The following is a 16,425-nucleotide window of genomic DNA, read 5'->3' as shown; positions in this document are numbered from 1 at the left end:
GCTGTGTGTCTATAAAATGGAGAAACAATGGCACCTATCTCTCAGGGTTGTTGTGAGGACCAAATAAGATATTTGTAAAGTGCTCATCATGTTTCCTGGCACATAGTAGGTGGTTAATAAATGCTTCCTTGCTTCCTTCCTATAATTCTTCACTATTGACTTGATGAATGACCAATTTGTTCCTATGAAAGCCTTCTAATCCTGAGAAGAGATTTCCTTTGTCTTGAATTATTGGAAAGGGCTGTCTACATTGTCACCAAGTCACAGGATTATTTTACCATCCTCTGCTTGGCTTCAATTCTCAAAGTGACTGTGAAATCCCTCTCATAGAGGCTGCAATGGTTTAATAGAAAGAACACTAGGATAGGAGAACTCAATTCTTAGTGTAATTGTCACTAATTATATTACCTTAGGCATATCACTTAACCTCCCTTGATTTTCCTCAATTATCTACTGAAAATTAAATACCTATCCAGTCAGCCTCAATGGGGAATAATGGGAGGATAAAATTTACACAAAAATGTAAAGTATTATGAAAAAGGTAAGCAATTGTTATTATCTTAATAAATCATCGACATCTCCAAAACACAGTTAATCTTTGGGTAAATAAATGGTCCATTGGAAGATCTTATACCAAAGTTATAAGAAATTGGGCAAGATTATAAAGTCAGCCTGGAGTTGGAGCTTCACATTTAAAGGGAGACTTTTTATAAGGTGAAATCCTCTTTGACATCTACACAGCCTTATGAAACTATTTTTAATGATAATATGCAAAAATTGTGCATTTTCCTCCACCCTTGAAAATAAGCTGAAGAGAAATACTGGACTTGAACATGAAATTGAAAATGATTATAATTATAATATCAGCATGGTATCAGAGGAGGCAGTGAGGTGACTCAGTGGATAGGGCATTGGGTTTGGAGTCAGGAGGACGTGAGCTCAAATCCAGGCTCAGACACTATTAGTTGTGAGACCCTGGGTAAGTCACATAACCTTTGTCTGTATTAATCCACTGGAAAAGGAAATGGCAAATCACTCCAGTATCTTTGCCAAGAAAACCCCAAGAAAAATAATAGAATAGTCCAAAAGGTCACAAAGAATCAGACAAGACTGAACAACAACAACAATGATATCATTAAGTGTAAATATGACAAAAGACTAGTTTTCACTCCCCTCAGTACACTTACCATCTTTTTATTATGTTCTCAGTCTCCTCTTTAAAATAAGTGCTCCAAAAAATTCCTTCTTCAGAAATGTTGAATTTTCACCAAATGATTCAGTAGAAAGAGTTATGGATCTTAAATCAGAAGGATGTAGGTTCAAATCCCATCTCTGATTCTTATTACCTGTGTGATCTTGGGCAAGTTATTTAAACTTTTTGGGTCTCAGTTTCTTTATCTATAAAATGAGGGAATTAGATGAGATGGCCTGGGGTGGGGGGTGTCCTTCAATGATGCTATGCATACATAAATGTTTCTCAAAGATGAAATGGTGCACCCATTCTATATTCTGTCTTATTTGGCAGCCCTTTGACTTGACAGAGCATAAAGAAGTTGTGTAACTTGGGAAAGTCATGGAATCAGGAAAGACCATTTCAATGGTCATGAATTTAAATTTATAACTCCTGCATGGATGCTGTCATAGATGGAGGTATCTTATGCCTCTCCATCTCATGCTCAGATTTCCCTTAGTCTTAAAATGGGGAAACAGAGCCTAGAAACATAAGGGAACAGAGCCAAGTTACCTAAGTGATATCTTAGAAGATTAAAAAACAAGAGATTCCCCAAGAAAATTGGACTACATTTTCTCATGAAGAGTTTTGAGGATCTGCAAGTCATTAATCCATGCTATCTAGGCTTATTGGTGTTCCCTAACATAATGTTAAGGAGGTTAACATTCACTATTTGTATTTATTTTTACAAAGGACTACATAAACCATAAAGTACTCTATAAATGTCAGCTGTTATTAGTATCCCCACCTAAAAATCTTATTCTGATATATCATAGAATAAAGGTGACCCTGAGATCTCCAATGATCCCAAGATTGCAAGCTCTGGTAGGTTCTACCAGACCGGGAAGGCTTCAATTATAGTCCTAAGTTATAGGCATGTTGTCCATGGACCACTGTGATACTATTGGAAGAGTATTTGGTTCTGGGCTTAGAAAATATGAGTTTGAATCCTGCTTCTCCCACTTAATATTTATGTGCTCCTTGGGCAAGCCACTTAATTTCACTAGGCCTCAGTTTCTTAATCTGTAAAAGTAGGGGGCTAGATTAGATGGCCTTTGAGGTCCTTTTCAACCCTGTCTATTGTTTTATGTCTGTAATCCAAAGACTGCTGTGGTATAGTGGAAAGAGTACCTATCTTTAGTCAGGGGACATGGGTTCAAATCCTGACTGCCATTTACTACCTATGTGAAACTCACTTAGTTATTTTCCTCATTTATGAAATGAGGGCATTGGACTAGTTGATTTCTAAAGCTCAAAATCTATAATGCTATGAAAGCCTCAGTTTAGAGAAGTTTGAAGAGATTTTATCAAGTCAGCTGTGTGAGTAATGAATTTTTTGGTCACAGCACTTCTTGAAGATCATATATCCAGTCATGTAGATTTGCAGTCTGCATTGGGTGTGGGGGTTTCTATACTGAAGAAATCATAGTGACTTGAAGAATTAAGAAAATAGTGTGGCTTAGTGGAAAGAGCCCTGAGCTTGGAGACAGAAAGACCTAGGTTCAATTCTGGCCCCTCACATTTGCAAGTTGTGTGACTTTGGAAAGGTCATTCCATCTATCTGGGCATTATTTTGTTTAATGGGGGACTTGGGTTAGACAGTCTCTAGTTTTGCCTTTGTGATTTTATGATTATGATCAGGATCATTATTGCTTAATACTATGGCCACAGCCTACCCACTCCTACCTCCACCATGGCCAAAAAGTCAATCACTGATCCCCATGGAATCTGGGCAAGAGACCATTGACAGCTTAGCACATTACTAGAGAAGTCTCCAAGCACATACTCTGCCTATGGTGTGCCATCTTTGTACTCAAGGGCTGGTTGGAAAAATGAGAGTGCTGTGAGCCATGGAAGGTGGGCCAGATTTAGTGGAAACAAATGGTGGCCCGGGAGAAAAAGAAGCATCACTGATCAGCATCTTAGTCCTCAAGAGCTCCAATTGGCCTTCATGGTGAGGATTGACCTGGAGAGGGGACACTTATTCTCTGATTTGGGGAGGTAGTATTGTTGGGTTCTTCCAGACATGGGAGGTAAAAGGCACCAAAGTGGAGTTTTTACTTCTGAATTATGCTAATTTTAAGCATTCCTGAGTGTGAAAGAAGATCATATAAAATATCCCCCAAGAGAGCCTTTTGAGTCTTCCAGGGAGGCAGGGAAGAAAGAGGAAACTTTTGATTTAAGAGAAGGCACAATTTATTTAGTCACATTATTTTACAACATAATCTTCATATGACAATTGTCAGCATACCACTAATACAGTTCCAAAAAAGACAAAGGTTATCTGCAAAATTATATATATTTTAATATCCCAGAAAAATACATTGCATATATAGAACAGGAAAGGTCTCCTATCCGCAAGAGAAAGTTTGCTCCTTTTCATAGTTGTGGTTATTGTAGTACGGTTATTTATTAATGTCATCAAAACACTAATGATCTAAACAGATTAGTTTTCCTTTCTTGTCTTCATTTGTTAAATAATGGAACCAGTGCATCACTTTGACGAGACACTCAAATGTCCTGTTTCCTTCCAGTCGTAGTTAAAATACATCAACCTCTTTTTTTTTCTCTTTTTAACCTAGCTAAAAAGTACAAAGCAATAGCCCAAATGTACAAATTGACAAAAGATGTACAAATTACATTAAAAAAAAAAAAAGACAACCAATTTGATAGTAAAAACTGCATTTGTGACCGAGGTCAACTCGTTTCCTTCTTATTTTTAATTTTTATTAACTTTTTTAATACTGTGAGATATAGGAAAATAACTCTGCATAATTTATACAGTAAGTTGCCTTCTGATTTGTTGACCCTGGAATGATGCTCTGACAAACGCACAGCGCTTGCGAATCTGTTTATGTTTCAAAATCCCTACAACTTTTCCAAGTTCTGGGACCTACTGTCATCCATTAAAAAAAATTAATTAGTCATTTACCTTTATAAGTTTCAGGAATGTCTGTGCTTGCATTAAAATTCTCCTGATTCAGATCTCGGCTACTCCCAGAGAAATGCTTTGCCTAATGTGCATTGCACAGTGAGACGGGCTTTTGCAATGCCCTTGGCTTCTTCAACAAGACACATTCACTCACACACATGCATACGTGCTTTAAAAAAAAAAAATTCCAGTTGGGTGAAAACTTCACTAGCCTTTCAGCCAGTGTTCCAGTTGCCATATACTTGTCAAATTAGCAATGTTCTTCATCAGATCCTTCTAGCATAGGCTTGAATATTTCCCACCCCACCCTCTTCCCTTAAGGTTCCAAACCAGTGCATGACTGACTGGTTTAGTGAGCAGTGAGTCCATGATTCCTTTTTATAATGATCTTCATGAGGTCCTTGATGGGACCTGTGTCTTTGATAAACAGCTTTGGGTCATAAAATAAAAGGGAATTTTATTGTTTTTTTCATAAAATATATGTTAGAACCGTTCCAGTAATCTGAATGTTCATCTCCTAAAATGGGATAGAAGACTGAGAATCCAAACTGGAATACTGGCCAATAGAAATTTCTGTCTCTCTAAGGTAGAGGAAGCAAAAGTTACCAACATTTGTTTTTGTTTTTGTTTTTTTGTTTTTGTTTTTTAAGAACAGCTAAAAAAGGTTCAATCCAACAAGAAAGAACATCCAGTTTGGTTTTTGTCTTCAAGGCCACATACAGCCTTCAAAGTCCAAAGTATCCCAGGAAGTATGAGGAATGCATGTGTGGGTAGATAAAAGGCCATGGAGCAGACAGGTCCTAGTAGTAACTACCTAAGTGTGAGGGAACATGGGTGTTGGGATGGCGGGGGACATTGGGGTTGGGGTAAATGCCACCAGTCGGGGAGGTCCAGTATTGTGATGCTGCTCCAAAGAAGCTGGAAGAAGAGACAGGCATAGAGGATGGGTGAGGAGGGACAAAGTTCACCTTTTGTTGATGAGCGTGGTAGGAAGGCATATAGGAGATATCAGACGGGTACTTGTACATGGGCGATTCAGTTGGATGGGGCTGAAGAGCTTGGGCAATGCCGTGGAAGTCAAATTTGTAGGCATACCTTTTGCCATGCACTTTGGTCATAATGTTTTTATCATAGTAGTATCGGAGGGCCCGGCTCAGCTTGTCGTAATTCATGTTGGGTTTGCTCTTCCGCTCCCCCCAGCGCCTGGCCACCTCATCGGGGTCCGTCATTTTGAATTCCCCATTGGTTCCCTCCCAGGTAATGCAACTGGCGTTGGAGCTATCCGAGAGCAGCTCAAGGAGGAATTGCCACAGCTGGATTTGCCCGCTTCCTATAGGAAGTGAAGAAAACATAAGAGGAAATGACATCTTTCTCTAAGAAAAGTCAGAACCCCCATCATATGAAGTGTGACTTATAAATAGTATTTTCTGGTGCTTCTGGAAATTACTTAGTTGTTTCTTTGGGTTTGATTACTATGGTTTTCTGTCTAGCAAAGGAACTGAACAAGCATCAGTTAAAAGACTATTATGTACCAGGCATTCTGCTAATTACTATAGCTACAAAAATACCCCAGGTACAAAATTGAGCAGTTTTTGTCCTCTGAAAGCTTACATTCTACAGGGAGGATACAACAAACATATTTCATTTATTTATTTATCTATCTATCTATCTATCTATCTATCTATCTATCTATTTATTTATTTTTGTTTTTAACGAACATTTTAATAAGTAAATGCAGAAAATATGAAATAATATGAGGGAGATGGATCTTCAATTATCTCCTTAATAATTTTTAAAAAGATATTTTTCAGTACCACATGCCTCAAGCTTTCTGAACATCTTAAAGCATAAAAAAATCAAAATTTAAAAATCAGTCCTATCAGTCAAGTGTCAGTAAGTCAGATGTAGAAAAAAAAAAGAATATGAATAATAGCGCAAGATTATTTCCTAGCATTCATATCCTACTAATCTCAGTTAATCAGATGTCCACTTCCTCCAAGTGTCTTCGGTCAGCAAAGTAAACTAAATTCTAGACAAAATCAAGTGTTGTAGATGACTTTGAAGGATCAGATCACTAGAATGAATGATTTAACTGTGGTAATCTAGGAAAAAATTCATAAATTAAAAAAAAATCTTTATGTTTTATCTTAGAATGGATAGTACATAGTGGTTCCAAGGCAGAAAAGTGGTAAGGTCTGCCAATTGGGGTTAAGTGGCTTGCCCAGAATCACACAGGTAGGGAGCATCTAAGGCCATATTTGAAACCAGGACCTCCTGTCTCCAGGCTTGGTTCTCTATCCACTAAGCTACCTAGCTCTCCCAAGATTTATACTATTGTAAAGCATGGCACCTAAGTGCCTTTTCCTAGAACTAAGACAACATCCAAGACAAAGGCAATTATCTCTCTGCTACATATACACCTTGGTGTTCTTTGATCCTCATCAATCTCACAAGTACTGGGTTCAGGCTGGCTACTCTTGGTAATGAAGAGAAGATAAGTTCCATCCTTCAGCTTGAACTAGCTAGTCAAAAAAATCATTATCTTACATTGTTCCAAAGAAGATTCAACATTCTCTCTTGGACAAGGCAAGCTTGCCCTCCAAGGACAGCTTCTCTTCTTATTCTAGCTAGACTGATTTTGTTTATGTCAAAGCTCTATATTACAACAATTATTTTTCCCCTAGTAGTAGCTCCTCTTCTAATTCTAGATAAATTAGCTTTGTTCATTCAAAAGCTTTTTTTTAATTATAAAAACCACTCCAGTTATATGACTCTTGTCAAGATGACCTAGTTTCATGAGAAAGCATGAACTCACCTAGTGTACTATCCAAGGAAATGAGTCCTTTTGTTGAAAAACTTTCCAAATACTCTCTTCAATATTCATTGAATCCTATAACGATTACCTGAACTCACTACCCATATCCAGGAATGAATGCTTACACACCATCTTCCTGCATGGGGAGGAGGCTAAGGATTCAAGGTTGGTAAAAAGGCCAGTATATACCTTGGAGGAAGCTTATCTAACATACAACTTAAAACCAAGGCCTGGGGGAAGTTAGGTGGCTCAGTGGATTGAAAACCAGGCCCAGAGCTGGGAGGTCCTAAATTCAAATCTAGTATCAGACACTTCCTAGCTGTGTGACTCTGGATAAGTCACTTAATCCCCATTTCCTAGTTCTTACACCTCTTCTGCCTTGGAACTAATACACAGGATTGATTCTAAGATGGAATGTAAGGGTTTAAAAAATAAAATTAAAATAAAACTAAGGCCCACCCTGGGTTACAGATGTTAAAAGCCCATTGCAGAAATAATCAGAATAATATTTTGCTGTCTTGCCCACTAGGTTAAGAAGTTCCTGAAGACACAGGTCTAAGGAAAGAGAGAAAAGGGGATGGCTTGAATTCACTGGAATTTCTTCTAAATATTTCAATAGGCCCAATCAGCAGAAACACCAGATGTTCTTGTAGCTCAGTATGGAATTCAGTCCATCATGGTAATATTAATAATTATTAATATTTATGTCAAAGACCCCAGGCTCTCAGGAAGTATCATAAACCACAAGTGCACATTTGGAAAGCTTGTGTTTTAGCCAAGGATCAAGCAGCTTTTAGATGGGGGAGTGTGGGAGACAGGCCCGAATGGCCACCTCCCACCTCTGCAACTAGTAGAGTCACAGACAGCCAGGGCAAAGAAAGCAGAAACCAAAACAGTAGAGAAATGAAAACCCAGAGATCAGAAATGGAAATCGGAGAGATTTAGGAGAGAGCTTTGTTCCAAGCAGGCAGATTTCTCTCTTAGAAGCCTTATAATGCTTCAGTTAATACAAATGACCTAGATCAGAACCCTTGAGGGGAGAGAATTTCTTTGGACACATCTGTGTCTTGTGCCCTGAGTTCTGGGCCCACATGGCCCATGAGGCCCATCCTCTAAGCATGCCTATGCATTCTTCCTCTGTAATCATCCCAGGCAGCAGAAATCGAAGGGGCAGTAGCAAAAGGCAGAGGGAAAAGGCAAGGAAGGAGAAACTCCAGCCTTTGTTTTGCCATTCAAGCTTAGGGAATGAGTAAAATAGTGAAAGAATTAATTCTCTATATGTGTGAACAGGTCACTTGCTTTGTGGATAATCTGCAGCATGTTTTCAGTCCCAAACCAATTCCCCAATCCAGTCCTGGTGTCTAGTGACTCTGTAACTCTTTCTTCTAATTTCAGATGCATTTAAGGAATGGAAACTAAATTTAATATTTTTCCAAGTAAAAAATACTTCACAAAGATAAACTTTCTTGTAATCCTGCCCCCCCAAACCAAATACCACATACAACTTTAATTTGTGCCCCCATTAAGAAAAGTTGGTACTCGGCAATGTGAATTTATAAAAAAAAGTCAATTAATAAAAAAATTTAGCACTAAAAAAATCGTGCATTTTTCTAAGGGAAATCCAAGGGTTGCTTAAAATGACAAACTTCCTTGGTGCATTTAAAATAAGTCAAATTAGAAGAAAATTAATTCAGAAAGAACTTTTCACATCCATGTGCCTTGCATAAAGCCAGGTGCTCCTATAACACATTCTAAGATCAAGTAGAGTCTTTAAAAATTTTTAATTTAAAGAGTACTTCCACATGAGTAAAAAGAATTGAGAAGAAAATGCTATTTGGCTTCTTTTCTCTTTTCCCCAATAGAATTTTCATTTTGACTACTTCTTACTATTTTGAAATTCAGTGGTAAACATGTTTAACTGTGCTGTTAGTTTCTGCCTAAATAGCTTAACCTAAAGCATGTTACTAATGGATGAAAAGGAGTTGGTCCTTCCAACTCCTTGACTCTTCTCTTTCCCCTCAGCTTTTTGTGCCTACCTCCCTTTCCTTCTTTTTCCCTTTCCTCCCTCTGTTCCTTTCCACCTTATCCACAATAAGAATAAGCTGAGGTCAGTATGTTATTGGCCAAGGCAGTTGGATGTGTTTGGACCCAGGACAAGGAGCCCAGTGTTTCTTCTGAGCTTTGGACCACTTGGGAAGGAAGGAAATCAGGCAAGGACCAAGGTAACTTACCTGGGTTTGCTAGACGACTGCTGGTTGGGCCCAGGATCTGATAGGGATCTAAACAAATAACACCAAAGAACATTTGCTTCAGTTGTTTTTTTTTTTTAGTTCATAAACACAAGTTTAAGTCCTGTTTTATTGTACTCTCACAAAAGAGCTTAATTGGAGGAAGTTTTTCTACTTTCTTCCGCAGACCTCAAATTTCTAGACAATGGTTAGTCGTGATTTATGCATCAGCAAAAACAAGGATGCCATTAAGGATATCACCACCTCAGACTTCATTTATTATTCCCAGCTCTGGTTAATGCTAACTTTTGATAGAAAAGTCTGGCTAACATTCAGCTTTGTAGTAATTATATGAATAAATGGAAAGTTTGCTCATTAACAGGGATAAGAGAAATCTTAATAATTGCTAGTCATTAATGATTCTAATTTAGCAATAGCAAAGTCATACATTTCTCTTCATTCCTCTGATATTTTGGAGAGGTCACAAGAGTCAAGAAATCTAGGTTCTAATACCAGCTTCAGATCTTAGTTTCCTAATAGATAAAATAAAGGGTTTGAATTCTAATGTTCCTTCTAACTCTAACATCTGGCAAATTTGAAGTCAGAACATTAGCTGACTAACATCGACATTAGCCACTGTTTGGATCTCAGTTTTATCAGCCCATCCTTTTTGAGATTTCTGTCCTTTTAATATATACATTTTTACTTAGATGTGAAAAGTCCCCGAAAGGCTGGAAGTTTAGGGCTAATTGAATATGACACATTACATTTTTACATAAATTAGGAATATTCTTTTCAAGTAGTACAAAAAAAATTGTGGGCTATAGTAAGAAAAATGAGCTAGAAAAATGAGCTATCAGGTATATCAGGACCCTGGGGTTAGATAAAATCCTATGGGTCACTTTATCTCTTCCTTTCTACATCTACACACAGCTAGAACTAAACCATTTCTGGCAACTAGTTATAAATGAGATCCTCCAAATTACCTTAAGGACTCTTTCTAGCGTCTCACAATTCTCATAATCAGTAAAATCTTTTTCCTCCTTTTAAAAATATTTTAGCCCCTTCCTATCAAAATTTAGGTTTATTTTCTCTCATTCTATATCTAGAAATTAGAATAACATTCATAATTTCCTTCCATCAGAACAAATAAGCTATGCTGGAAAAGCAAAACCAACTTGAGATGGTGGTGGTGGGGATGGTTGGAGTGGAACATAACAGCTATTTTCAAATACTTAAAAACTGTTCTATGGAAGGAGAAGAGTTTATAGTATGCGCAGGCATGTATACTATATATTTCTATATATGCATGTACCTGTGTATACAGTTTATACATATATATGTGTATATATACACACATATATATTGCTCCAAAGGGAAAACATGTGTATTATGTTAATAGGTATATATATATATTCATGTTTATATATATATATTTACTATATATGTACAGTATATGCCATATACTGTACTTTTGCCATATACAAGACTTTCTGGTGTATAGAGCTATTTTAAAAATGGAATAAACCATTTCACAAAAGAATTAAGTCTCTGTCATTAAAAGTATCCACAAATAAGTTGGATGAATATAGATGCCAGAGATGCTTTCATTGGGTAGAAGACTGGAATAGATAATCTTAGCGGTCTCTTCCAGTTCTAAAATTCTATGATTCTACACCAGTTTTAGTTTTTTCAGTTATTCCCTTAAATATTATTGGCAAGCTCCCAGTCCTCAGTTTTCACAATGCTGTCACAATATGCATATTTTTTCAAAAAGGAAGGTCTCCTATGTATTTTCTGGCTAATTCTGGTGTTGAAGTGCTAAGATCTAGAAAATGACTTTTAGAAAATGGGTGTCTACACATGCAGAATATAATTAAACACCACAATAGCTGACTATGTTGTAACAATAGCAAAGATGCAGAAGTGGGATGATAGTTATGAATCACCATAGGCTACCTGGTTGGGGCCGTTGCTGTTCAGTATTCTTATTCATGTTTTGTGCTCCTCCAATGGGAGGACCTGAAACAAGGAGAAAAGAAAAAAGAGTATAATCAGGGCAGATCCACAAAGGGAAAGAGGTTGATCTTGTTAGCCACCCTCTAGGAGGATGGCTTCAGTAGAGAATACAAAGTGTTTTGGGAAAGATGAGAGGCAGTATGATAGATGTCAAACATGCCCCACAACACTCCATGAAGCAGGTTGAAATGTAACTGGAAAATATTTGACAAAATAAGTAAAATATGATAGAACATAGATAATGTTAATATATAGTTTTCTAAATTAATATGCCATCATTAGGGGTTCTTAGGTAGAGTTTAGGAGTTCCTGTTTTGACTTGAGTTTGACACAATGGTGGTATGAGCTGACCTTAAAGCCAGGAAAACCTGTGTTTGATTACTGACACTGACATGAACTGGATGTCTGAACCTCAGCAAGTCATAACTTCTAGGTATCCCAGGTATCTCTTTAAGGGCCATACTGCAATAACTTGTAGAGAAGGGACCAGCCTGCATTGGCAGAAGGAGTGTCCTCACCTAATTCCTTAAACTAGTGAAATCATAGGTCTAGTATTTATCCTAATACTTGTTCATAGGTAATTATTCTAGCAGCCAGGAATGTAGAACCATAATCAAATTCAGGAGTTTTGACCTTTGAACTACTTAATTTGGTGTAATTCGTTTAGGGGAATCATTTTTCTGTATTTATTCTCTAACTTTATCTACCCATCACCAAGTGGGAAGATACCACAATGCCTATAACAGTCTATTGACCAGTGGAACAGAATACTATTGCTGCATTCTTTTCTTGTTCCAGAAAGATGAGGTCTAGACTTTCCCAAAGGATTACTTATCTCTTTGAGGGACACATCAATGATACAGATTTCTTTCAGCTCCTCTCTAGCATCTCTCTTCCCTGCTTCAGCTTACTCCTTTTTGCAAACCCAAATGTAACCATGAAATGACTAAATGAAAATCTTTGTTGAGGTTGGTTATGACTAGCAATCATGATAGTCATGATAAAATTTAATCATGATAAAAATTAATTTTGCTGCTTTTACAATAGAACAAGTTAACTTTGTTTCTCTTTTCTTACCCCAAATTCTTCTGTTGACCTTTCCCAATCCCAGAAAAAAAATCTATTTTTTCCTTACAAATAAAAAGATAGTAACTTACTTTTGGTGAGGCCTGAATTCATGCTACTGTTCCATCCTGTTCTTCTGACCGAATCATAAGAAGGATCTAATGAAAAAATTGCAGATAGAGAAACTTTAAAATTACATTTTTTTCAAATAATAATGCATGAACAAAGTCAATCCAGCTAGAATGAGAAGAATGATTAACTGAAGAAAACGCTATGCTTCAAATATTTCTGATAAAAATTTAATGCAAGATTAAGAGGAAATTTACAAATATATAAGATCATGAGCCATTCTCCAACAAATAAATGGTTAAATATTTGAACAAATAGTTTTAGTTAAAAAAGAAAGTCAACAATCATATGAAAAATGCTATAAATAATAATAATAAAAGTAAAAAGGAAGGAGGAAGAGGAGACAAATGAAAGTAACTTAATTCACCAAATTGGCTAAGATGAGAAAAGATGGAAGTAAAAAATGGAGGGACTATTGGTTGAGTTATGAATTACTTCAAATATTATTCAAAAATTTGAAATTTTTGAGAAAAATTATGAGAAACTATTTGAATTTGTTTCTACAGAGCCCACTAATGGGAACATATTCCAAAGAAGTAAGGAAATAAAAATGCTGAAGGTAAAAACTTATTTCTAATAGTACTTTTTGTAATCGAAAAACAATGAAGTGGCTGCCAGATTGGGGAATGGCTGAAGAAACTGCCATACATTAATAAAATGTAATATTTTTGCACTATAAGAAACATTAAACATTAAGAATTCAGAAAAACTTGGGAAGACTTGTATGAAGTGATACCAAGGGGAAGAAAGTAGAAACAAAAGAACCATATTTGTAATACCCACATGAAAACAAAAAGTAAATTAAAAGTCTAGCACATAGTAGGATCATAATAAATATTTCTTGACTTGGAATACTAAACCTGACAAGAATACTAAAACATGTAGCTAAACTCATATCAATTGTAATGAACAATTCTGACATTTAGGGAATGAAACATACATCCTCCTCTTGGTAGACAACTAAATGGACTATAGGTGGGGAGTGCCAGATAAGTTTGCTTCATTGTCAGTTTTGCTTAATTGTTTTCCTTTGTTACAAGGGGAGGTTCGGTGGTGGGGGATGATATAATAGAAAATGACTGAGGTTAAAAAAAAAAAGAAATTACTTTTAAAAATAGGAGAAAAAAGACTTCATGCTTTTTCGGAGTTCTGAGATAAAAATTATCTCATGAGTTATGTGAAAGAAAATTTAAACTCCTCTTGTTTATTTTAACTTAATCAATCAAGAACTTGGAGTCCCCTGCCTTTCATACTTACTTAGGCATTAACACTTAATCCTAAAAGACCACAAGCACTGCCACCACCACCCCTACAGTGCTAGGCAAATTGGGAGACTATGATTGGTTCCTGAGATGTGATAGCCGCAGTAAAAGTCACCAGAGTGACAGGAAGTGACATGCAGAAAATGGCTTTAAGGGCAAAAAGTTGGTTTGACAAAATATTTATTAATTAAAAAAGAAGATTGTGGTCACCAATTATAAAATATTAGCCCTTAAGTCAAAATGATTGTTAGCAGATTTTATTTACAACAAGGTAGAGATATTAAAGTGGGAAATGTAGGAAGGAGGTAGAGAATTGTCTGGTCTACCACCCTAAGTGCTGCTCTAGGGAAGTCCAGCTTAGCACCCGGGAAGGCTCCCTCAAGTCCCAATTTCCACATGGAAGTCCTGGTGGTGTCTTCAGCCAGAAATCCACCAATGCAAGTCTCTTCCTTTAGCTCAAGCCACTCACCCCAGCAAGCCTCTCCAGTGCAGAATGTTTCAGCCCAGGGAGAGTCCAGGAAAAGTGATTGCCTCCAAGAGTTTCCCTTCAACCTGGCTCACCAATGCAGAATGAATGAATTAATCCCTAGGCAAATCAGTTTTCTCAACATTACTTCCTATTGCTCCCCCACTTCAGGGGAACCAATAACAGTCTCCCAATTTGCCTAGCACTGCCTAGTGGGGAGGGGGTGGCCTTTGGAGGTGTGAGCTTTCTCTCATAAATGACTTGTGAACTCTCTTACTTGATGTTTAGCTAAGTGCTAAGTAGGAGTACTTTAAGTTCTTGATTTGATTTAATTAAAGGTTGCTGATTGATTATATTAAAAATAAACTAAGAGAGTGTAATTTTCTCTTCACACTGCTTATAAAAGCCAGCTGAGGGCATGCTTTTTCATTCTGCTGCCTTAGTGGTTCTTGCTGAAAGAGGGATTCTTTTGCATGGCACTTCTGTGTTGAACTTCTTCTGCTTTGGAGGAATTCTGCCTTGGATTCAGCATTGATGGCTCAGGAGTTCAGTGACTCATGTGGGTTGAAGAGACTCTCTTGGGGACTTCCACCTGGAGATTGGAACCTGGAGGCTGAGACTCTCCTGCTCTTCTGGTTGGAGATTGAACCCAAGGGAGCCTTTGTCAGAGTTGAGCTGGATTTCTTCAGATTGGCAATTATAGGGTATTTAGTTAGGCAATATTTTCTATCTCCTTCATACATTTCTCCCTTAACTATCTCTACCTTGCTGTAATAAAGCTACGAACAGCATTTTGACTTGAGTTAATTTTTATAAATGGCAACCACAACAATTTAAAACAATTCTTATATTTGTCAAACTCATTTTAATTATTACAGTTAATAGGAGAAATATAAATCAATCCTGACTCAACTCTTTGTGGATTCTTCCACCTCCTCACAGGACACTTATTAATACCCATATTACCATTCATGCTGCTATCTTATTTGGCAAGTTCTCTCACTTCTCCATTTTCTACTTGACCTTTATGTGTTATCTCACCATTTAGAATGTAAGTTTCTTGAAGGTAGGAACTGTCTACTTGTATTTGTATTCTCAGGCTTAGCCCAGTGCCAGGCACAGAAGAAGGGCTTAATAAATGCTTTCTTTATCCAATTCAATTCACCAAGTTTTTATTAATCAAGTCTGTGCTCAGTAGGATATTAGAGACATTCAGAAGTCTGAGCCTTCAATAAGATCATAGACTTGCTCAGAAGAGAAACTATACGCATATAAAACATAGATTGAAACCATAAAGATTATTCCTACTGACTACATATGTGATCTGTGACCCAGAGGTAGAAAAAAATGGAAATGTTTAAGTTCAAAACTCTTGAGGAGGAGTGACAATGGAACTTTAAGACCTCCACTTCTCCTAAGAACCACTGTTTTTTCATCCAGTTAAGTCTTTGGTGTATTGCGAACATGACATTTAAGTGTTGCAACATCCTGGATCTCCTTTGTTACTTCTTTCTCCCCTGAAGATGGTAAAGGGTATTTTTGCTGGCAATCATGGTAAAGAAGGGAAAGAGGTTAAGAGTAAGGATTGTCAGATGATTTGACTAGTGAATGGCTGGATGGAGGGGCATGAGGCACCAGTCCCTCTGGCACTACAGAAAATCGTTGGGATGTATCATAGATTTAAAAAAAAATGAGAAACACTAAGTTTTTGCCATTCTTTCCTAATCTAACCAGGGGGTAATAACACCAAAGTTGCACATTTGAAATCTCTTGAAAGACATCTCCATGGCTTCCAAATCATACTCAGGAATGGCCTGGTTGAATGGTGGAGATAAAAAGTCAGGGCTTCTGGTTTTGTTTCACCGGAATAGATTTATTAAGGATTAGAATCACAGAAAATAACAGAGGGGACATAGAGATCCATTAAGACATTCAACAGAAATGGCAAAAGATTTCATGAACACAGAACTCTGGCTTTCAAAGTCTTTCTCCGAACAACAAAAGAAACCATAAAAACCATTGGAACAAATGGAGCACAAACCTCATCAAACACCAGCTTGACAGAATGAAACAAAAACCATTCCCAATTACCCCATTCCAAGCCCCTCAGACAAATTAAAATAAGAGTCAGGGACATGGGTAGGCTCATCCCATTGCCCTTTCTCATTGTTTCTGGCCTACAAGAGCCAAAAGACAAGGACAGTTTTCTTATGGAAAAATCCACGTGCAGATGTACATTCCTTATGGCTTTGGAAAAGCCAGTTCAGTTTTAAAATTA

At 37.1% G+C, this 16,425-nt stretch overlaps 1 protein-coding gene across 8 annotated transcripts in view; it reads right to left on the bottom strand.

Moving 5' to 3' along the window:
• Positions 1-3,409: 3,409 nt before the first annotated feature.
• The window catches only part of FLI1 (Fli-1 proto-oncogene, ETS transcription factor), a 170,393-nt gene continuing 157,377 nt past the window's right edge, over positions 3,410-16,425 (bottom strand). For all 8 annotated transcript variants that reach the window (XM_007495111.2, XM_007495112.3, XM_007495115.3 and 5 more), the window contains 4 exons: positions 12,383-12,448; positions 11,166-11,228; positions 9,210-9,257; positions 3,410-5,493 (listed from right to left, as the gene is read on the bottom strand). In XM_007495111.2, coding sequence (XP_007495173.1) covers positions 4,964-5,493; positions 9,210-9,257; positions 11,166-11,228; positions 12,383-12,448 — 707 coding nt within the window. In that variant the 3' untranslated portion in view covers positions 3,410-4,963. The remainder of the gene's footprint in view (positions 5,494-9,209; positions 9,258-11,165; positions 11,229-12,382; positions 12,449-16,425) is intronic.

The sequence above is a fragment of the Monodelphis domestica genome, chromosome 4 (genome assembly GCF_027887165.1).
Source record: "Monodelphis domestica isolate mMonDom1 chromosome 4, mMonDom1.pri, whole genome shotgun sequence".
NCBI classification, from domain to species: domain Eukaryota; kingdom Metazoa; phylum Chordata; class Mammalia; order Didelphimorphia; family Didelphidae; genus Monodelphis; species Monodelphis domestica.
Note: the sequence above shows the minus strand (reverse complement) of the source record. Positions and strands in the feature narration are given on the sequence as shown.